At 40.2% G+C, this 24,173-nt stretch overlaps 1 protein-coding gene across 16 annotated transcripts in view; it reads left to right on the top strand.

Annotated features, from left to right (window-relative positions):
• Positions 1 to 24,173, top strand: part of LOC105478848 (L3MBTL histone methyl-lysine binding protein 4) — a 448,884-nt gene that overhangs the window by 132,537 nt on the left and 292,174 nt on the right. For 12 of the 16 annotated variants that reach the window (XR_011617077.1, XM_071085617.1, XM_071085621.1 and 9 more), the window contains 2 exons: positions 15,785 to 15,876; positions 17,308 to 17,391. The exons of 1 other annotated variant lie outside the window; for it this stretch is intronic. Coding sequence is in view for 13 of the 15 variants with exons in the window: in XM_071085617.1 (XP_070941718.1) it covers positions 15,785 to 15,876; positions 17,308 to 17,391 (176 nt within the window). In the remaining 2 variants the exon portion in view is untranslated. The remainder of the gene's footprint in view (positions 1 to 15,784; positions 15,877 to 17,307; positions 17,392 to 24,173) is intronic. 3 more of the 16 variants (XR_011617078.1, XM_011736550.3, XM_011736543.3) reach the window with 1 other exon arrangement.

Raw genomic sequence — 24,173 nt, 5'->3', positions numbered from 1 at the left:
TTTATGTACAAAAACAAGAGGATAGTGAAGGCTTCTTTGGTGCCGTCTATGTGTGCTGTCATTAATTATTTCCCTGAACACCAGCTCAAAGAGAGGAAAATGTTAGCTATGGATGCTTTGTTTTACATTTCATACAGTGAACCTCAGTTCAAATCAGAGACTACAGTACCTACCATGTGATAACTATAGTGTTAAACTAATTTATTCTTTATAAATTACTTTTTATATTTCAGACAAATTAAATATGACTGTTTTGTCAATTTTCCCAGTTATTGAGCATGTAGAAGTTTTTCAGTGGTGAGACTGAACAGTTTACTAAATACCAGCACTGATTTTTCCTGATGTACATTCTGTGTTAGCTTCCTCTTCCTGCCATCAGCACTGATTATTCCTGATGCACATTGTGTGTTAGTTTCCTCTTCCTGCCATCAGCACAGACATAGCGGCTCAAGCAGTAGAAATTTATTATCTCACAGTTCTGTAGGTTAGAAATGTGATCTGGGTCTCACTGGGCCAAAGTCAAGGTGTGAGCAGGGCTGCTTCCTTCTGAAGGCTCAAGGGGAGGATCTGTTTCCTTGTCTTTTCCAGCTTTTGCATTCCTTGGCTCATGGCCCCTTCCTGCGTCTTCAAAACTAGCAAGGTCGCATCTCTCTTGTGCTCCTGTCATGGTCACTTTTTTCTCTGACCACAGCTGGGAAAGCTCTTCCACTGAGGACTCCTGTGATTACACTGGGGCCACTGGGATAATCCAAGACACTCTCTCCATCTCAAGGACCTTAGCTTAACCACCTCTGCAAAATCATTTTGCCATGTAACATAATGAATTCACAGTTTCTAAGGATAAGGATGTGGACATCTTTGGAAGGCCATTATCTCACCTGTCACACATTTTAAGCTACAGAGCAATAACTTTAGGTTTCCTTGAAGGAAATGGGAATTATCTTGTACCTGTTGCTAAGGGAACAGTGCTATTATTGAGCTCCTTTAGCACATAGTTTAGGGCTTTTAGTCATTAGGTCTGGCAGCTATTGCACTTTCTTGTTACATTGACACAACATTGTAATTCAAGTCAGGACAAAGGGATTCTCATTCCAAAAAAGTCAAAAAAGCTCAGTGGGGAAAATGCCCCTGTGAACTAATAGAAATCTTCACTGGCTGCTTCGAATGCACTGTCCAGGGATTTTATTTTGTGAAACTGTTTTCAATGTTTTTACATTAAAATTTTCTTTTAAGCAGTGCTAATTTAGCTTTCAACTAGTAAAAATACCCTCCTTTTACCCCAAATGATCTGCTAGTGAACTGAAATTCAGTGTTCCTTTCGTATTTTAAATTTACATTCACTGAGAATGACTAGTGTTTCGAAGGGTTAGCAAGCTGTGGAGTTGAGATATGATTTTGAAAAGAATTTATTTGAGACATTTTTAGTGTCAAGAGAAATATAATCTTGAATAATATTTTAAGTATATCCATTAATTGAAGCCCACCAGGGGATGTCTTGAATAGAGGAAAATCTAAATTCTGACTCACAGAATCAAATTAATGAAAGTAGCAGTAATAACTGGAGCTATATTATATTTAACCTATTACATTAGATGTCTCTAGGATATGTAGAGGAAAAAGGTCAAGGGAAATAGTTAATCACTTTATGAAGTGAATAGTGCCATCTCATATAGGTGGTTGTTAATTTGATGACTTACAGGGTGGTATTCATGAGGGATTATCTTAATATTAACCTCCTAATTATATGGAGTATATTTTATGCAGTCTCAGTGATGCAAATTATATTCATAGACCTTCCTTCTCCACATCTACTACATGGCGAGGGAGAAATCAGTTAACAGTGGGAAATCTGCACGCAGACGTGCTCTTTGCTGCAGACTTCACTATCACGTGCATATCCCGATAAGAAACCTGAGATTCCTCAGTTCTTGATTCCTCTCTAGTGACAGGACTGGGCCCACTCAGGAATTCTGTTCAGCATTCAATCCTGTTGTTAAAGTGATCCTCCATCTGTTTGGCAGTTTCTTCTTGTCTTCACCCCTCTGTCCATATTCACCCATTTGACTTTCAAGTGAGGTGTTGACTATTTCCTCTCCTTCTCCTTTCCCTCTTCTTCCCCCTCCTCTTCTCCTCACTCTTCTCTTGTTTTTTTGTTGTGATCTGATATATCAGTCTGGCCTAGTTTTTATGTCTCAATGCTTTTTGTTTTATCAATTCTTCACTCTGCCTTCCATTTACATGTTGGGATTCCCTTGTGTTTCAACTGTGTTTTCTTCTCATTTTGCACTTTTTCTCTGGGTGACTTTTGTTATCATCTTGATGCTATTCCGGTTATGCTACCTAGCTGCAGATTTATGTCTCAACTCTATGCTGAAAGTCAATTCCATCTGGCTATCCTTCACCCATATCAAATCACCACTCCTGTCCCCAATTTTTTCTCTATGTTCCTGGTCACTTTCAACCCTGTCACTGTTTACCCATTCTTGTAGGGCAGAAACCAGTATGTTCCATATGACCTTAAGTTTAATTACTAAAGGAGAAGGGGAAAACCAAAGATGTGGAAGAAGTTTTTTTTTGTTTTTTTGTTTTTTTTGGTAAACATGAGAAAGAATAATACATATATTTCTGTAGAAATTCATTTGAACACCTGGAAAGACCAGTTGATTTCCTAGCAAACTAAAGATTATCACAGGGCACTCAAGAAAAGGTTGAACATTTGAATAGACCAGTAGAAGACATTGATAAGTGAGGTCCAGAGTGGATCACAGAAGCACTGGTCTTTATCTTTAAAAGAACAGATAATTCCAATGATAGTTAGACTCTTCCAGGTCACAGGAAAAGGTGAAAGTTTCTTTGTGAAGCCAATAAATGAAGCTAAACTATAGATGCATATCACATATAAATATAAATATGAAATCCTAGATAGATATTGGCAAATATAATCCAGCAATATATTAGAAGAATGATATCCTGGTATATTACTAAGGAGGTATAATGATGAGTAATGTAAAATTCAGTGATAAAGCAAGGTTCAGTATTATAAAATCTGCCAACATAATTTATACAGCAACAAATTAAACTACATGACTAGCCATGTAATGATCTCTAGATACTAAAATGGCTTTCGATAAAACTTAATTTCCATTCCTTGCAAAACAACTTATGTAAAATAGGATTGAATATAATAAAAATTATTTACCAAAATGTAACAGCAAATATATAGCAAAACATTAAAACCCTTCAATTCAATTCAGGAAACAGCTGGGGATACCCACTATCATCATTAATATTCATTATTGTCTTGGAATTTTTAGCGAATGAAATAAGCAACAAAATTAAATGCGCACTACAAACTTTGGAAAGAAGAGATTAAAAAATACATATACATGTGTTTATATATGTATTTGTATATATGTATACAGGTATATATAAACACATACGTATGGTTCTGTTTATATGTATATATAAACACATATATATGGTTCCTCCACTTAGCTGCATATTTACAGATGACAAGACACATATTTACACATGTAAGCCTTTATACCTAGAAAACCCAGGAGAATCTAATGATAAACTATTGGAATTAATACAAGAATGTTGAAGTGGTTGGATGTAAGATAAATACAAAAACTTACTGTTGCCTTTTCTGTATTTCAACCATCAGCACTTAGAAATTAAAAAAGGAAAAATATTCCATTCATAATAGCAATACAATATAAAATATTTAGAGTAAGTTGAATAAGACATGGGAAGGGTCTTATATGAAGAAAACTGGAAAATCCTACTGAAGGATAGAAATTACTATTTGAATAAATGGAAAGCTATACCACAAAAATGTCAGCTCTCCCACATTAATATTTATTTCGCTTCTAAAATAGAATCTCAACTGGTTTTAATTTCATTTGAATAAAATGTTTTTATGCCTAAATCCCCAACATTCTGGTGGTATAGTAATAGAAACAGGAATCTGTGGAACAGGATAGAGAAACCAGAAGGAGACATGTGAGTGTGTAATACATGAGAATGACGGTAAATCAGTTCAGGAGGACAAAGCATAGATTTTTTATTTAATTGGTTATGCTTGCCCAAGGGGCCTTTGTCTATATAAAAATGAATTTCAAATAGATTAAAGACTTAGAAAATGTTTTACGAGAATATTTTTAGGAGACAAAATAAATACTCTAGGGTAAGGAAGAACTCAATCAAGAGCGGAAACTTGTACTCTAGAAATGAAATTATAGACATATAAAAATCAGTTTTTATTTAATCTGAATTTTGTTATTTTAGTCTCATTTTTGAAGGATATCTTCATTAGATATATAATTCTTACTTGACGGTTTTATGGCTTTCAGTGCTTTAAAGATGCAATTCCGTTCTTTTCTTGTCTTCCTTGTTTCTCATAGGTCACCACATCTGAAATTTACAGAGCCCCTAACTGCTAGCATTTCCTATTTCTTTTCTCTGTCTTTATTTTTCTCCTTAACACTTACTGTTGTCTGACATGCCATTTATTTTACTTATTTGTCTTGTTTATTGCCTGTCTTCACCCACTAGAATTTATGATGGATACAGGCGGGTTTTTTTTTTTTTTAATGGTTTGTTTTGTGCTGGATTGTAAGCTCTGAGCACATAATACGCATTCAATTAATATTAGTTGAATGAAAAATGAGGACTGGATGAATACTGTCCTCATGACAATGTTGATTACTCTGTCCACTGTATTCTTAGCCCTCAGCTCATATGTTTGCAACTGGATTTTCCTTGTATGATAGTTATCTGGTTCCTCCACTAAGCTGCAGCCTCTTTAAGGGCAAGAGCCATATCTTATCCTTATTTGAATCATTATCACCTAACACAGGGTCTGTCTCATAGAAGGTACTATAAATCAAAAGGTATGGGAGACAGGTCTCAATCAATTTAAAAAATTATTTTGCCAAGGTTAAGGATGCGCCCTCAGGAGGTCCTGATGACATGGGTCTGAGGTGATCTGGACACAGCTTCATTTTATACATTTTAGGGAGACATGAGACATCAGCCAATATATGTAAGACGTACATTGGTTTGATCCGGAAAGGAGGGATGCCTCGAGGCAGGGAGGGAGCTCCCAGGTCATAGGTAGATAAGAGACAAATGGTTGCATTTCTTTGAGTTTCTAATTAGCCTTTCCAAAGGAAGCGATCGGGTACACATTTATCTCAGTGAGCAGAGGGATGATTTTGAGTTCTGTCTGCCCTTTGTCCACAAAGAATTTCCTTATGGACAAATTGTGAAGGAGGTATGTAGCTCTCTATCTTTGTAGCTATCTTATTTAGGAACAGAATGGGAGGCAGGTTTGCCCTAAGCAGTTCCCAGCTTGACCTTTCCCTTTGGCTTAGTGATTTTGGGGTCCTGAGATTTCTTTTCCTTTCACAGTACTTAAAAAGTATTGGTTGAACCAATGAGCACCTAGCTTGGAGTTTTTTCCCTTTGTCTTGTCATACATGAATAAAATATTGATGATTTCCCTATTCAATCTCATGATTGAGTATGGCTAAAAAACATTGATGATTTCCCACTAATGCAATGTCATTATTGAGTTTGCCACATGTGAAGGCACCATTTTAGTGCATGTTTCCACACACACACCTGTGAGCCTCTTCCTCATCACAGACTGTCCTCCAGCCTTCTCCTGCTTACCTCCAGGCCTGCCTGCGCCAGCACACGTTCCCTGTTTTCTCAGTGGAAACAATCCTGAGGCAAACCCTCCCACTTGCCCCTGACGTCACCTCTTTCTCCAGCTTCACATCCCTACTTTTTCCTGCATCTTCAGTCAAGCACTGTAGCCAGCCTCAGGTAAAGGCCACTGACCTCTTTCCAGTTAACTGAATTCAATTGTCTTTGTTCAGTCCTCATGTTGTTTTACTTTTTAAATCAAATTTGACAGTGAAGTTCTCTACTTGAAAGCATTTCCATCTGCATTCCTCCCATTTCTCTGGCTGCCCCTTCTCACTATGCTTTGGTTGTTTTTCCTCCACCCACATCTTAAAAGCTGCAGGTCACTAGGCTCCTCTTCTTGGCCCTACCAACCCCATGCTCTGCACACACTCCCTGGGATCTCCTCTGCTTTAATGCCCTGCACACTGATGGGCACTAGATCCATGGTTCTAGCCTTGAACTTTCTCCTGCAACGTCTCCAGAGGGTTCATCCTAAATCTCCTTTAGATGCCTTTGGATTTCAAAGATTCAGCATCTCTGAAAATGTACTAAGCCCACTCCTCTAGTTTTGTCTTGCATAGTGGCAGGTATAATCCTAAATTCACTCTCCTAAGCTAGAAATGTCAGAGTCCTCTTTCTCATCTCGTTGATTGTCCAGTTTTGTCACATCTCATTCAGATGACTCTCTGCATTCTTTCTGCTCCTCTCAATCCTCACAGCAGCTATCTCAAATCGAGACCTCGTCATATCATGCCTGCGTGCGGCATGGTCTCCTTCCTGATATTTCTATGATAAATCATCCTTTCTTATTCTATACTAGTATCCCTAAAATTGCCATCAGTACTATCTTTTTTTTTAAAAAAAAAAAATCAAAACAGCTGCAAAAACAATAGGCAGGGCAGAGGAGACCCAAGTCCAAAACTTATTGTGACATTTCTTTGCTTAAAGCATCCACTGACTTGACAGTACATATAGACTGAAGACTGAAATTCTAAGCATAGTGTTTAATCAGATTCTTTATTTTGCAAGGAAGAGAGGTCACTCAAGCTTGCTCAAGTAATGGGCTGTAGTGCAAAAATACATGTTTGGGGAGGATGGAGACTCATTGAAATTCAAGAACAGGAACTGTAGTCGGGATTCTGAGGCTGTCCTGTCTGTAGGGCCACCTGCCACAGGAACCTGGCCCTAATAGGAAGCAATAGTTCTCAGAGTTAGCTGCATCAGAATGACCTGGAGGGCTTGTGGAAACAGATTGCTGGGCCCTACTCCCAGAGTTTTTGATTCAGTAGAGGCCCACATTTTCACTGATGTTCCCAAATTTGTATTTCTAGCAATTTTTTGGGTGACACTGATGCCGCTGGTTTGGGTACCACACTTTGAGAACCTTAATCTTTAAGGCATGTAACATGGTTTGGGAAACCTTTGATGAGCTCCTTCAGAATTACTTGTTCCTCTACTTTGCAGGTTTCTTCACGTATAGTAGAACAATGATTCTCAAACTTTAACGTGCGTTATAATCATTTGGAAGGATCATTTGAGTGGATTGCTGGTCCCCATCACAGTTTCTGATTCATTAAATCTGAGGTGTGGCCCCCACATTTGCATTTCTCACAAGTTTCCAGGGATGACCACACTTTGCACTGGATGAATAAACTGTTGAATCACCAGATGGTGAACTCTGAAGTCCCCTTCTTGATCACACCCTCACACCTCCCAGCTCTTCCCTCTCCTTCAATTCTGTGGAATCTTTTAAAGAATCGTGTTTCGTATTTTAGCTTTTCCATTCTTTCTTGCTCTTTGTTGGTTGTCTTCTGACTTCCTTTGCCTCCCAGGCCAATTGGGACTCTTCAGGCATTTTATCTCACATTCTCATGGCTTACAGCCTCTCAGCCACTTGGCCGTCTCCTCCTCAGCCCCCAGCTGTCCGCAAACTTAACCATCTGCTCCCACTTCTGACTGTCAGGAGCTGTTGGAGAAAGTCCCCTGGTGCCAGTTGCCTCCTCAGAACCACCAGTTTAATGCAGTGGGACTGTCAGGACTGTTCTGTATTCCTTATATTCAGTCCTAGTTGAATTTTCATAACTCTCCCTTTCCCCATGCTCCTGAAGGCACCACTGTGACCTTTCCTCTCAGCAGACGCCATCCTACCTCATGAAGGCGGTGAGGGTACTTGGTGGGGTACCCTCCCATCTTCTTCCCTAGTAGCCTAAAACTCTCCTGCTTTTAATCTCATTCACCACATGCCTTTTAATCTCAGGGTCCTCCCCCTACTTGTGTTCCTAATGCTACCTGTCTGTTCTGCCTCTCTCTCCGGTCGATCATCCCTGTTTTCTGAGAGCCTCCTTTTTCTCTCTCTCTGGGTGCATTACCCTCAATGGAGGAACTGAGATGTCCTATCTCCTGATATGCTTAACAGCAGCAATCAACGAAGACTTCCTTTCTTTTCTTCCCAGTCAAGCCCGTATGTCACCTGCCTCCCAGTTCATTTGCAAACCTTTCCAGTTGTTTCTTTCGTGCTTTGACCTCTGCAGTCTGATTTTTGATCTCATCCCTCTGCTGATATCTCCGCCTCTGCGGTCCCAGTGACACCCTGGCTGTCAGATCCAGCAGTTCTCCCATCTGCATCTTACTTGGGCGAGCACAGCCTTTGATGGTGCTGATCTCCCTGTCCCATGGAAAACCCTTTCCCCGGAGGCCCCGGGTCTCTGTCGCCTCCTTCCAATGCTGCCTCCCTCTTGCGCCTCCCCTACCTCACTCACAGCCGAGGAAGCGCTTCCTCTGACCTCAGCTCCTCTTCCTCGGTGTAATCCCCACGGCTGCCTCTGTATGAAAAGCTTTGCGTTGCCTTTTGTTGAATGTGTGTTTTTTACATATTATTATATACACCTATCGTAGACTATTCCGGATACCAAAAGTTTAACATCTCGGAAAATAACTCCCAGTTTCCTCCGCGTTCTGCACTGGTCCCTCCACTTGCTTGGCCCTTCCTGGTGCCCGGCAGCTTCGGGACTATTTTGCCTTCTACCTTTGCTGCCCCACCTTGTGCCTGTTGATCGTATTTCTGCATTTTCTCTCAATTTCCTTTCTACCTTTCTTTTTTTATTGTAAATTGACAACTTATAAATTGTATAAATTTAGTGTGTACAAAGTAATGCTATAATTTATAAATACAATGTGGAATAATTAAATAAAACTAGTTAACTAGCCATCACCTCAAATACTTAACATGTTTTTGCAGAGAGAACATTTGAAATTTACTTTCTTTGCAGTTTTGAAATGTACAATACTCTATTAACCACATTTACCATGGTGTGCAATAGAACTGAAAAACAAACAAACGAACGAAAACCAAAACCAACCCCAAACCATTGCTCTGGTCTAACAGAGACTTTGTACCCTTCGACATTCATTTCACCATTCCCCTCACGCCCTGCTTCCCCCCGGGGCTCTGTAACCATGGAGGGCACTGCATGTCCCCCTTTGTTTAGGACACACCCACACTGTCGCTTGTTTGGACTATTGTGTGGTCATTCTCAGTCTCCACTGCCTGTCTCTCCATCCATTTCATCCTTACCTAGTGCTGATTCATAAAGGAATTTCTGATGATATCATCTACCACTCAGAAGTCTCCAGTGGTTCTCTAACCCACGAGAATAAAGACCAAACCTGTTAGGTCGACTTTGAGGAACCTGCCTGGTCTTACATTTGCCCCTCCAGCCCCTAGAGTGCAGCCTTCTGCTGAGTGGATCCCTGCAAGCTTTGTGCTGAACGTTTCCCAGACTCTGGCATTTGCAGAAGCAGCTCTTTCTTTCCAGTCCCCTGACTTTGCCCACGCTGCGTCTCCCTGGATTGCTTGCCAAATTTCTCTTCAGCTCAAAGAGAATTGTCCTCCAGGAAGCTTTCTGTGTTCAGAGTAAATCCTCCTTCATTTTGATTCCAGACACATTGTTTGGGTTTCTTAACTGTGCCGTATTAGCTCTTGGGTCTGCTTGTTTATTCGTCAAAACACTGAGTCCCACCATATGTCAGGTTATGGGTGATGTTTATCTGTCTCTACGCTTGTCTCCCCGACTCGAGCAAATGCGGCGTGAGGGAGAAGTTGGGTTTTCTCAGTACCTGCTTTTGCCTGGGGAGATGAGCACTACATGAATTTAAATTCGGTAGTACTAAAATGAAAAGCAGCCTGACTGTGCATGTGAAAAATGTAGGGAGAGCATGGAAAGGATCCTGTCACAGTGACCTGGCAGAGGGACCAAAATGTGAGTCTGCAGCTGTGGCCTCAGTGGGGTATTGTTCAGCAGTGATCAGTTGTTAAGATTAGGAAGATTGTATTATTTCCAGTTGGTACCACAAAAGAAGGTGCTATTTATAATGGTGTGGTTGGTTGCCACTGACAGTTGTTCTCACATATTCTAAGGCATTTTCTGACGGAGTCACGTGCAGCATAGCTTTTGAAGTGAAACGGAAATATCACCATGAAGGGTTGTGTTTATGGCTAATGGAATTGGGAAAGGGCCACTCTTAAGATATACCTGGTTGTATCCTTAAGAATGACAGTTGATTCATTCTTTACCCCCTGACATTTTCATTTTGGGTTCATAAAATTACTGATAAGTATTGTACAATTTCCTAGAACTGGATATTCTTGTGGCCAAATCTGTCAGCCTTTGTCTTGCATTGCTTCACAGATCGCATTGCCTTAACACGTAGTCTTCATTTTTTTAATGACTTTTATTTGTATATAAACATGCAGTTCTAATGATAATGTTCACATAAACTGTGCTTAATTCATATTTTAAAAGTAATATGTCATCATAACCATAATTTATTTGACTATTATTGGATATTTAGATATTTTTCTAACTTTGCACTGTTGTAAAGGCTGAATTTATTCCTTTTGCATTTTTTAGAATAAAATATTAAAGTTGGGATGAATAGATCAGTGAATCGTAACATCTTAATTTTTGGCTGTAAATATGTATTGTCAACATGACTTTCAAAAGTTTAAATCAAATTCACAAAGCCACCATCCATGAGTGACCTTATTCATTTTCCTGCAAACTTAATTTTATGGTGCTTTTAAACTTAAAAGTAACTAATTAAATAGGCATTTCTGTTCCATTTTGACTGTGTGTGCTAGAGTGAGTCAGCAGTGTATAGTGGGGATGCCTGAGCTAGGGATTTTGTTTACATACAGACTTTTTCAGCTGTGTGAACTGTGTGATCTCCGTGAGCTTCAGCTTTTCAGAACAATAAAATGGGGCTATTAATCTGATATTCAATATTGTAAATAACAAGTGAAAATGTAGATATTCACACATATGTGCTCACACACACACGTATACGCATACACATACCCTAATCAGTACCTGGTATACCATATGTATATATTAAGTGACAGGTAATACATAATCAAATATATTTTGTTTATTATGTAATGTTTGGCAAAAGGGTAATAATTGGAACATTTTGCTAGAGCCAATGAATATAGTGAGAAAAAATGGAATTTAGGGTTTATGAAATTGTATGAATATCTAATATTCCATAAAATAAGTGCCATATCTGTAGTATGTCTGAGAAAACTGCAGAAAAAATAAATTTAGTGACTGAAGCAGTGTTGTCTCATAATTGGTTCCTTCTCTCCAGGAAACTGAGAAATGAATTGGTCAAAATAGACACATTTGAATTCATATTTAAAGACCAGAGTACTATTCTGCCTGTCTTCCTTTCCTTTAATTCATTAAACACTCTTTTTTTTTTTTTTTTTTTTTTTTGAGATGGAGTTTCACCCTTGTTGCCCAGGCTGGAGTGCAGTAGTGCAATCTCGGCTCACTGCAATCTCCGCCTCCTAGGTTCAAGCAGTTCTCCTGTATCAGCTTCCTGAGTAGCTGGGATTACAGGCTCCCACCACTACACCCGGCTACTTTTTGGTATTTTTAGTAGAGATGGGATTTCACCGTGTTAGCCAGGCCGGTCTTGAACTCCTGACCTCAGGTGAGCCAACTGGCTTGGCCTCCCAAAGTGCTGGGATTACAGGTGTGAGCCACCGCTCCTGGCCCATTAAACAAATATTTATGGCCAGGTATGATTGTAGCTCCAGAGAAGCAATGATGAACGATACCAAGATGGTTTCCCCTCCGTTTTAGAAGCTTATATTCTGCTTCCAAGTAGAATATGGCTAATTTCAGCTAAAATACTTTCTGTGAATAATGAAACAACATGGTGAGAAACAGAGGTTAGAGAATCCCTTTATAATTCAGTGACCAGGGAGGACCTGTCTACAGGCTCTGAGACGCAAGCAAACTTCGTATTCCCTCATCTCACTTGCAGGCACGATGTTACTGAGTAATCCTCTTGCTTCACCGAAAGATGTAATTCAATGAAAGTTCATATTGTTTGATATTATACATTCTTATTTTTGATCAATTTTAAAAGATTCTTGGGTATGTATGTGATCATAAAAGGAGGCCTTAGAGTTTACTTTTGGTGAAATGATAATGTGTGACAATTGGAAATATGATTAAATTGAGAAATTACATGCAATCTTTTAAAGAACACAGCTGTTGTAGAAAATGAGATCTCTGTATTTGCTTTAGAGCCAACACTGCTGTAATGTTTTTTGTAAAGCACATAATTGTAATGCAGCAAAATGCTTGTGTGGAAATTGGGATGTTGAATAGTCTTCCTGGAGCATCTTCAGGATTTGTCAGATTGCTTTCTCTCTCTGGCAACATAAAACATCTCATGTGGCAGAAGCGGTGCAAACCTTTAGGCATTTTAATGGACCAATGAACTGTGAGCTCCTTGATGGAAATCACACCATGATGTCTCATTATTTCCAAACAATACAAGAAAATCCATGGATGACAATTCTGGTGTCTTATTTGATGATTAAAATGCTTTAAAAAAGTCTCATACATTAGTAAGTGTATCTAGCAATAACAAGTTCGTGTTGTGACAGATAGTGAATATTAATGTCCATGAAGTTTTTAGTCTAATTTTTAGCTGTAAATTGATATGATGTTTTTCTTTATTAGCTATGTTTAAATTACTTCCCTTTGTTGTCAATGAAATATACAGGTAGCAAAAGAAATAAAGTATATATGATTTATTTTTCATCTACTAGACAGCAGATTTTACTCACTTTAGTGGTGATGGATAAAATTTCCACATAACATTTTCATGCAACATGTCCCATTAACAGGGGCTCAGAAATTATTATTATTATTATTTAATTTTTTTCCAAGATGGAATTTCGCTCTGTCGCCCAGGCTGGAGTGCAATGGCGCAATCTTCACTCACTGCAACCTCTGCCTCCCAGGCTCAAGCAATTCTCCTGCCTCAGCCTCCCAACTAGCTGGGATTATAGGCATGCACCATTACACCTGGCTAATTTTGTATTTTTAGTAGAGATGGGGTTTCACCATGTTGGCCGGGCTGGTCTCAAATTCATGACCTCAGGTGATCCACCCACCTCGGCTTCCCAAAGTACTGAGATTACAGGTGTGATCCACCATACCTGGTCAGAAATTTTTTTTAATGACACAAAGGTTACATGAATTATTCCTGCCCAATTGATGAATTTTGTGTTTGTTATTCAGTCAGATTGTTATATTGTCTTGAGAGGTTTCAAATGTTCGACTGAGAGGTGCATCGGTGCATCTTACCCCCTGACATCCCTGGTGCTGATGCAGCGCTGACCTATTACCATCTGCATCTTCTTCTGGAACATTCACAGCAAGATAGATGCTAAAATTAGGACTCAGATAGCATTTTCTGATGAGTATTCTCCAAGGATGTGTGTGTGTACGGCTAAGTAATAATACTTGTAGATAATTTTTTAACTATAGATTGTGTTAAATAACGAAAGAATATTTACATCAATCTTGCCATCTATGTGTAGCCACTGTTAGTATTCTGCTGTTTCTTTCTGATTGCTTTTCTAAGAGAATGTGTTTGGTTGTATGGACACACATATGCCTATTGCTTAGCACATAAAAGGTGCTATATAAATATGTGAATAAATGAATGTCTTAATATATGGAATAATTTGTATAATATATATGTGTGTATGTTATTATTTTATTTTTAATTGACAAATAATTGTATATATTTATGAGGTACAGTGTGATTTTGGATATATGCTTGTGGAATGATTACATCAAGCTAATTAACATATCTGTCACCTCATATGTTTTTTGTCATGAGAATGTTTAAAATCTATTCTTTTTAGCAGTTTTGAAGTACATAACATTATTCAGTATAGTCAGCATGCTGTAGAACATATCTCTAAAGCTTATACCTGCTGTCTAACTGGAGCGTCGTGTTCTCTGGGCAACATCTCCTCATTCCCGATTCCTTTCTCATCCAGCCTCTGGTAACCACCTTTCTAAGCACTGTTTCAATGAGTTTGATTTTTTTTATTGCATGTCTATAAGATCATGCAGTATTTATATTTCTGTGCCTCTTATTTCACTTAGCATAAGGACACAAAACAGCAGATATGATCTAAATAGACACCGTTTTGTGTCCTTACTTAGATTTTTTTACTTAACCCAGATAATTCTCAAAATATATGAAATATGTAAAACATAAAAATACAGTTTTTGATAACCTCAGAATCATATATGTATATATGTACAATAGTTTCTTTAACCTCCTTCCCATATGAATACTACTTTGCATTCTGCTGTTATTTTGTGATATACATTTTTACCATCAACTTTTATCAGTGCTTAACTACTTTGTTAGTATGTAATCCTAGAGAAGAAATTACTGGGGAGTAGAATGTAAACCTAAGATAACTATTAATCCTTTTTGCCAGACTTTTGTTATTCAAAAATGATAATTTTGTTGAATTACAAAGATTAGCTATTCATCTAGAAAATTTGGAAAGCAGAAAAAGAAAGCACAAATAAAATTGGGAAGGAATTATTTATAATTCTGGCACTTAAGATGATTTCATGTAAATGTTTTTGATTTATGTAAGTTTAGTCTTATTTAATCTATTACACATTTACCAAAAATGATCAATTTGTTTCCTTAACTGCTTCTTTTTCCTACTTAGTAGTATATCATTACATAGTCCTTCTCTGCCTTTAGACAGTCGTCTACAATGCAGTTTACTGGCTGGTTTTGAAAGGGCACGTCCATGTAATGCATTTAATTACCTCCTCCTTTGTGGACCTTGACTTTGTTTCCAGTGTTTAATTTGATGTGGGATTCTAGAAAAAAAACTCTTGTGTTTTGCCCCTTGGACACATCTGCTATGATTGCATTAAGACAAATTCCTAGGAGAATTGCTGGTTCAACTTTCAGGAACGATTTTTTTTTTTCCCCCAAGATGAACTTTCACTCTTGTGACCCAGTCTGGAGTGCAGTGGCACCATCTCAGCTCACTGCAACCTCCACCTCCTGGATTCAAGCAATTCTCCTGCCTCAGCCTCCCGAGTAGCTGGGATTACAGGTACCCGCCACCGTGCCTGGCTAATTTTTGTATTTTTGGTAGAAACAGGGTTTCACCATGTTGGCCATGCTGGTCTCAAATTCATGACCTCAAGTGATCCACCTGCCTTGGCCTCCCAAAGTGCTGGAATTATAGGCGTGTGTCACCACGCCATGCCAGGAACGATTTTTAAGCATTGACAAATACTGCCACATTACCTTTCCACAGATTGTGACAATTGACATTCACAGCAAAAAGAAGTATGAAAGTGGAAGAAGAGTATAAAGAACTTTAGACTATTCACTGTAAAATTAACTGAATCACTTTCCAGAAAGCCTGTGCCTGTTCACCCTCTTTGAGAGGAGCAAGATGGAACCCGATTTGAGAGTTCACTGGGCATTCTCTTGAGGGTGGGACATATTCATTAGCTGCGTCTGAAACAGGAAGAGCTGAATATGGAGTGGTTAGGTGATTTTACTAAACGTTCATATGAAATGAGAGAGAAGGCTCTTCTTAGTTGCTGGGTCTTTCAATTACCAATTTAACTCATTAGCCTGCTTCTTGAGTTTATTGTGAAGTGAGTTTTATTATTTTCCTGTCACTAATTGTTTTGAGAAAAGTCATTGTGTGTTTCTCTTCCAGCCCCTTCAGCGGCTGCACAGGGAGCATGGTCTTGGGAGTGGTACTTGAAAGAACAGAAGGCTGTCGCAGCACCTGTTGAGCTGTTTTCCAAGGTCAGCCACTGAAGGACTTATATTTATATTAAGAGGTTTAGTTAAAATGAAATGACTTTCCTAGATGGCCCATCAACTTATTTGAATTATTTGTAGGCTTTGCTGGCAAATGACCCCACAAAATCTAATCAGAGCTTTAGTGTTTCAGAGTGGGCTGGAGCCCAGCGCCACCACCTGTCAGCTCTGTGACCTTGGGCAAGTCATTCAATTCAGTTTCCTCATCCATGAGGTAGGAAAAGTTCCCTACCTTCTTTCTCCTTGGGTGGTTGGAGGACTAAATCAATTGTGTCCATAAAGAATACAGGATGCAATGTGCACACTCTAAATGCTCAATAAGCATTAGGTTTTACTTTTATTAGCCAGTATTACCTGCAGTTAGAGGGATCTGTTTGAGAGTGGTGAGTCAAGCAAGATGTCAGAGAAGACATTGAAACCCCTGAATCCTGGCATACATGACTAGAAAAGTGAACAGAGTAGCCGGTGTAGACTTCCTTGGCTGTCTGCTAGCACCAGGGCCTTACAGGGGATCATCTTTACGCAAGACACCAAATCTTCTGATAGTCTTTTTGTTCTTCTTGGTCTGAGTTTTAGATGTTTTGGGGAAATTTATATGCATCAAATTTGCCTCATTACTTTACTTTTTTTTTTTCTTTTTTCTTTTTTCTTTTGAGACAGAGTCTGGCTCTATCACCAGGCTGGAGTGCAGTGGTGTGATCTTGGCTCACGGCAACCTCTGACTCCCTGGTTGAAGCGATTCTCCTGCCTCAGCCTGTTGAGAAGCTGGGATTACAGGCCCATGCCACCACGTCCAGCTAATTTTTGTATTTTTAGTAGAGATGGGGTTTCACGGTGTTGGCCAGGATGGTCTCGATCTCCTGACCTCATGATCCCCCTTCCTCAGCCTCCCAAAGTGCTGGGGATTACAGGTGTAAGCCACCATGCCCAGCCCATTTCTTTACAGCAGGAAGCTACAGCTTTTTATTTGGTTTACTTTTCATGACATCTGTTGAGTTACATCTAGTATTTGTTAGCGTGTGAAAGGGCCAGCATTTGGAATCCTGAACATGACATGCAACAGGGAAGAAGAGGTACAACGAAGATGAAAAGAAAGGGAAACCAAGTGCAGACCCCTCATGTTCAAGAAATGATGCGTGTCCTTTTGTTGTCTAGGTGGTATGCTTCACTAACAAACACTATGAAGGTCATACCATAGAAAATGAGAACATCTAGAGCAGTGTTCTTAACCCAGCCTTCGCACCATCTACTTTTGTGAGCTTTGGAGAGCACAGCGTGGGTCTTCCTGAGACCTACTAAATCAGACCCTCAGGAGATGGGCCTGGAAATGTGTAGCTTGAGAACCTCCTGCATTCTTTGTGCAGGTTTGAGGCCCACTACCACAGAAGGTTTAAGAACCGTGCATTTTCTGTCTAGGAGTCAGGTCCATGTTTCCCCACGTTGCTTTCACCTGATAAGACAGAGGGGGTTTCTTCCATCCAAAAGTGCAAGCTCAGTAAGGTAAGGGATTTTCCTTCATGTATCCCGGCAGTGCCTGCTGTGTTGTGTGTGCTCAGATGATCAGTTGCTATTGAGTGACTTCTACGGAAACTCATCTCGCTTCTGAGTGTAAAGATCTCTGAAGGTGGTTGGCTTGGACCAGGGCAGTTCGGCGTAGCTCACAGTCACCTTGCCCTTTCCCCCCTGCCCCTCCCTGCCCTTGCCACGGGCCCACTGCAGGTTGGGAGGGCAGAACAGAGTGGGCCGAAACAGGAGCTGCCTGAGAACTGTCAGGCGCTGACACGCAAGGGCAGAGGTAGCGGGGTCAAGGTCCAGGATTTGAGGTTGAGCCAAAGAACATAGGTGAGGTTTGCGCCCCGATGGCTGTTGTGGCTAAGGAGTCACACCTGTGCCGTGTCCTAGGATCAGGGTACTAGGGCAAGGGTCCTCTCTTACACCCCCTCCACTGCCAGGATTAAATCAGATGTTTGGGTGTTAGAGGTGAAGTGTGGACTAATTTTCATAGCAAGGAAAGTTTTGACTGATGGCAGCCAAGTGCTAGATTCTCTGTCCAGCTCCTGTGTTGCCCCACCTTTCAGTCTGTCAGTGTAGTCATGTTATTCTCAGAGCTTCTCCTCTAAGATCCTTTAATCCCCATCAGCCAGTGCAAGAACACCTGCAGGACTGAGAATTTCTCCCTCAGATTTTCCCTCATGACCTGGTGTTAACTAAAAAAAGGCCAAAAGGGCAAACGTGGGATTCCTGTTCCTGAAATAAATCCTCATGATGGTATTGGGAACGGTGTAATCATATGCTCTGGGTCATGTGGCTTTCCCCCTTGACTTTACAGAGAGATGACAAAAGAGGTGCTGGAAGGCAGTAAGTGGGAGGGGCACAATGTTGTGGGACATACAGACAGGAGTGGGCCCCCTTGGGAGGGTGGAGAGAGTCAGAGAGACTCTGTTGAGGGAGGTGGGTGGTGAGCAGGTCATGCACCTTTTGATGATTCTTTGGCTAAGGACTTTCTCAAGCTTTTGAAGTCTAATGTTTGTCATCTCTGAAAGGAACAGGAAAGCATTAGTGTGTGAGAAAATAGACGTGTTTGATATGTTGCACTGCCTTTCTCTCCAGTCATAATCTAACACTCAAGCTGCTCGCATGTTTAAGACTCCATATGTGCAAATGCCATGTAAGACTGGCCAAAACACTAACGAACGTATGACATGGTGTCTTAGGGTCTTGCCGGCTAATTGGCATATGATATGCAACAATCTGAGGTAGAATGTTAATTGCCCATGGAATGCACAAGTAATGAATTTATTGGGCATTCCATGTGTGAGATGAGACTTCATTCGACCCTGAATGAGGAGGAGAATTGAGCTCACCAATTATTACGTCTGATTTGCCCTAATAACTAAAGAAGATACTTGTGATCAAGATCACAGTGTTACTCTAACTTGAATTTATATTTTCAGATGAAATAAGCATTGTCTATAATTGAAAATAGTTTTCAATATAATCAAAAAGGCAGTTGATTCATGTCAGCTTTCCAAGAAGGAGCATAAGACTCAACTCAATTTTATATTGACATTGTGCTTTTGGCTATTAATGTTCATTTTCATTGTGTAAATATTATTATAATGTTGTTCAGGTCAGCCAGCTGAGATGGAACCCTTCAACTGTTGACACTGAAATGTGGAAAATAAAACTTAATTCTATGCTTAGAAAACCCTAAAGACTCTGTCAAAAGGCTCCTGGGACTGATAAATGACTTCAGTAAAGTTTTAGGATACAAAATCAATGTATAAAAGTCAGTAGCATTTCTGTACCCCAATAATGTTCAAGCTGAGAGAAAATCAAGAACACAATCCCAATTACAATAGGCACACAAAGAGAAAAATATCTAGGAATACATTTAACCAAGAAGGTGAAAGATCTTTTCAAGGAGAACTACGAAACATGGCTAAAAGAAATCACAGATGACATAAACAAATGGAAAAACATTCCGTGCTCATGGGTGGGAAGAATCAGTATCCTTAAAGTGGCCATACTGCACCTGTGCTCTGCATCCTTTCCATTCCTGCCTTTCTAGAGATTTTACTCCATCAGTTATCTCATGACCTGTCTGTAAGTTGCCATTTCTTCTCTTTTGAACATTTCCTTTTAGAGCCAGGCGAGGTGGCTCACGCCTGTAATCCCAGCACTTTGGGAGGCCCAGGTGGGCGGATCACCTGAGGTCGGGAGTTCGAGACCAGCCTGACCAACATGGAGAAACCCCGTCTCTACTAAAAATACAAAATTAGCTGGGCGTGGTGGTGCATGCCTATAATCCCAGTTGCTCCGGAGGCTGAGGCAGGAGAAACGCTTGAACCCGGGAGGTGGAGGTTGTGGTGAGCCGAGATCGCGCCACTGAACTCCAGCCTAGGCAACAAGAGTGAAACTCCGTCTCAAAATAAAATAAAATAAAATAAATAAATAAATAAAATAAATAATAAAAATAATATAAAAACGAACATTTCCTTTTAGAATGCAAATACGCTTAAGTCTGTTCCATCTTTATGAAAAAGTAGTGCCCCTGGGTTCTGCATTTTCCTGCCTAACTCATCTCCTTAGTCCAGACTGGGACTGGCTTCTTGAAATTTTAGACTGAATTTTCTCTTTCTGGATTTTTCTAACCTTTCTTTCCCACCTCCAGCCTCCGCAACCTGACCTTTGGGTCAGTTCATCCAGTTCCTTAACTGCCATCCCACTGAGTCGTAACACAGCACCTGCGCCCGCTGCGGGTCCTTCTCCTGGTCTTCGCGCCTCCTCACCTGGAGGACAGGCAGACCTCCGTACATCCAGACCTTTCAGGCCCCCTCAGTGGAGCCAGCTCCCGGGGCCCGTGTCCCTGTGAAGGACCCTGTGCTCGGTTCCTCTGCAGCCAGCTTGTTGCGCCCTCTCCTCTCTGCTCTGTGTACATTTGGCAATCTAATCTGCTCCAGATTTCCCTCATAATTATTCTATTGCTACTCTCCCTCCGCAGCACTACTGTCTTCATTTACGGTGCACGCTGGATTTTTTCCAGACGCATTTTTACAGCAGTTCCTTAAGCGATATTTCTCTGTCCAGACCGGCCCCGCCTTTCACCTTGGCCTGCACGCCTTGCCGGAGGGATCTTTGTGAATTGTGGTTTCTCTGTTTATCAGTTGTGTCCTTAACACCTCTGGCTGCTTTTTGTGCCATTCTGTGTGGTTACGTGTGGGTGTATGTTGTCTCTCGGTGAAATTGTGATCTCCTGGATCACAAGCCTGACTTGGGTTTCTTTCTTCTTGTGTTAGTTCCTCTCTGCCCTCTGGTTCCCAGGAGAGCTTCCTGTTGTTTGCTGGCGCTTTTACCTGCGCTGCCTCAGTGAGCCCTTCATTGCTTCCCCTGACTGTGTGGAAGCACCTCCCTGACTCTTAGTCGATTTAACTGAAAACAGCAGATAATATCACCTACTTCTCAGGGATTTTCCTGAAGAATTCCACATCGTGTATATCTCGTGTCCAGCATACTGCAGTGTCTGGCATATAGATGACTTTCTTAAATACAAGCAGTTCTTAAAATCACTCTTTTTCTTGGCCCTTGCTTTTCCCACTGCCTTTTCTCAGCTCTTCTTGGTAGCCTTGTGTGCTCCGACCGCCACCTCCCGTTTGTTCAGAACACTAGCCCAGCCTGGCCTCAGCAGACCTTGTCCTTGCCTCCTTGCTAGAACTTGCCTCCCTTAGACCACAGTCCTCTATCCTTCCAGCCTCGCCTGCCCACGGCGGGTGTTCCTGTCTCAGTCTCCCAATTTGCACTTAAGAGTGGGTGCCCAGCGGGAAACCCGCTGTCCTTGGAGCAGAATCCTTAGTGGGTCACGCTGTTCCCAGCCTCCTCTCTCCTGCCTGATGACTCACCAACTTTAATCATGATGAAGACAGAAGCGGTTCCTCATTTCATCCCCTTTCTCTCTAAACAAAGCTCAGTCGTGGCATTCCTACCTCCCCCCACTTTCTTGTCCTGCTCTACCTCCTTCCCTTCTTCATAGTTATTATAATCTAGTATGATTTCAGAAAGAAATACTTTATGTCCTGAAAAGGAAATTCCAGCCTTCTGCAGGATGATAGGGTTGCATTCGTTTTTGGGAGGAGCTGGGGATTATTGGAGGAACAGAGGCACCTTCCTGATTTAACCTCCTAATTGTACTAGAAACGAGACAGCCTTATTTGAACACATTCCTGTTCTCTCTCTGTCTTCCTTACTTGAAGTGTAAGTAAAGGGAATTCACCCTATCCCAAATGTAAGTTCTTCACCTATGCCTGAATTATATTTTAAAAATGGAATTTTTCTATCTATACCTATACATAAAATAGAATCTGAAAGATGTGTACATGTGCATTTTGTTTTTGATAGTCTGAATTTGTATTTAGCCTTGCAGGTGCAGGAAGATGGTTCTGTGGAAATTCCTATTTGTTAAAACTCCTTGTGAAACTTTGAGATACCCAGAACCTTTCCAGCCAAAAGAGTTTAGTCAGATACCAAGTTTTTGTGCTGTGAATATGCTTCCAAATGACTTGACAGTCACTGAGAACACTATCAGTATTTTAATATAGATGCTTCTTAACACTTTAAATATTAATCGTAAGCCAAATGATGACCATGTCTGGCTTTTTAGTACTTTTATAAAATGCAGTAAAATACTTTATGCATTCTGATATGCTTGGAACCTAATTATAGCCTGAGTCTATATCCTCTTTTTAATTGCCTAAACTGTTTGCTTGTCTACCTATTTATTTTTTTTTGCCTTTAGTATATATTTTGTTGCCTCCAGTTTTAAGGTAACTTCATTGGTATTTAACAGTATTCCCAGGGGGGAAAAAGCATTTTTTGAAAGAATACTGTGTGCACTATATTGAGATGTTTGTTTGGAGTTTACATCACAAGGCATATCGAGACCAAAGAAGGAACTGTATTTTAAAAATAGAGTGTGCCCTTGTGACATGAAGTCATTTAAGATGATTAATTGCTGGGGCTCTGAAGAGCAGAAAGAATTCCCATTCATATTCATTTCCCATAGTTTCTAAAGGTCTAAGTTCTGGGGCGGAATTGAAGATACATCCTGATGTGGTTCAGATGCTTTTCCTACATTTAGAATCTGTGTCTCTGAAATGGTGATTGAAAGTACCAGGGGTGCTGGGAAGTAGTTGAGCAGATCTGAAGTCTGGAACCAGACAGTCAGGTCAGGACTGCTTTTTAGCTCCTGGTAGGGGTATGAAGCCCCTGTAACAGGCTGCTTATCTGCAGTTCCAGCTGGAAGCTGAATGTCAAGTTCAGAGCTCTTCAGAAGGAGGAGAGATTAAAGAGGAAAATGGTGGCATTGGGAATCAAGGGTAGACACGACTTGTCGTTTAGTTAAAGGAAATATGTATCAGAAGTAACCTTGTCTATTTTCTTTGGGAAGAGTTTAGTCATTGGGGAAAAAATATGCGAGTTTATCGTTTTAGACACTAGACTCAGAGGATTTGTGGAATCAATTCGGTGATGGACAGTGAATTATCAAACAATTTGAGAAGTTGTTTTAAAAAGTTCTTTCTATGTAGTCCTGTATTACGTACGGCGTGGGTTCTTTTTCTTTGTTCATAAATGATCTTTGCTGGTCTAAGGTTGCCTAGATCTAGTAGTGTTTTACCTGCTCTGATCTGTGCTTTGTTTTTGTTTCTGAGACCGTAGTTCAGTCAGTGGTTAGGATGCACATTAAAATGTTTATTGTGCAGCCAAATTTCTTACTATCCGTAGCTTCTGGGGAAATGAGGATTTTGCAATTGAAATTCTAGCAGAATGGATTCACAAAAAGCCAATAAGAACTGCATTCCCTTAACTTATTAAAGTATATTTTTGTTGAGCCCTGAATTCTGTTTCTCTATTTGTAGAATGCCTCTTGCTATAGTCTTGGCAGCAGTTTAGGATTCTAAGTTCAGAATTAATCTATGAAAAATGTTCAAAATAACAAGGAAGTAGTATCTAAAATGAAAGTTTAAAAATACACAATTGGCCATCCTTCACTGCCATCTTAACTGCAGCTTTGTAGCAAGTTCTGTTTAATTATGTAGGTGATGATTTTCCCCATCAGCCGAACAAATAGATGGCAAAAAACAAAAACAACAACAAAGGTGTCACTTTGAAAAAGCGGAATTTGAAGCATGCCTTGCTGCCTGGCCTGTATCCCCAAGATGAACAACTGCAGTTAACTGCTGTGTCCTGCTTACTGAAGTCTTCCAAATGTGTATGATTTAGTCAGTGGATTGATTAATTACAAATCCCCTTGAAGGGTAGCCGTGTGGCTCTTAATCTGTTTTTGGGTCTTAGACCTCTTTGAACATCTAATGAAAGCTATTGATAGTATCCTCAGGGAATTAGGGTATCCTCAGGGAAGAATAATATCCTTGGGGAAATGCCTATATTCATTTGCACCCAAAATTTCATATAACATTCAAGAGGATTCTAGAATGCCCAAAGACATCGTGACCCCACTCTGACTCCACTATTAAAAACAGCTATATTAAGGTGTAGTTTGAGCAAGAATAGAAAAAGAGGCAAATGTGTGTATGTGGTGTGTGTCTGTGTGTGTATTAGTGTATATAATATTTTAAGTTCTCTGTTTTCTGTGATTAAAACAAAAGAAAGCCAGAAGATAATCTAACATTCTTATTAAGTGCCACTGTTAACTCAGGTAAAAATCATAAAGTCTCTCAAGGAAAAAGCAAGGAAGGAGCTCCATAACCTCTCATAGTCTTCCATTG

The sequence above is a fragment of the Macaca nemestrina genome, chromosome 19 (assembly GCF_043159975.1).
Source record: "Macaca nemestrina isolate mMacNem1 chromosome 19, mMacNem.hap1, whole genome shotgun sequence".
Taxonomy (NCBI): Eukaryota; Metazoa; Chordata; class Mammalia; order Primates; family Cercopithecidae; genus Macaca; species Macaca nemestrina.
The sequence above is the reverse complement of the archived record's forward strand: the minus strand, read 5'-3'. Positions and strand labels throughout refer to the sequence as shown.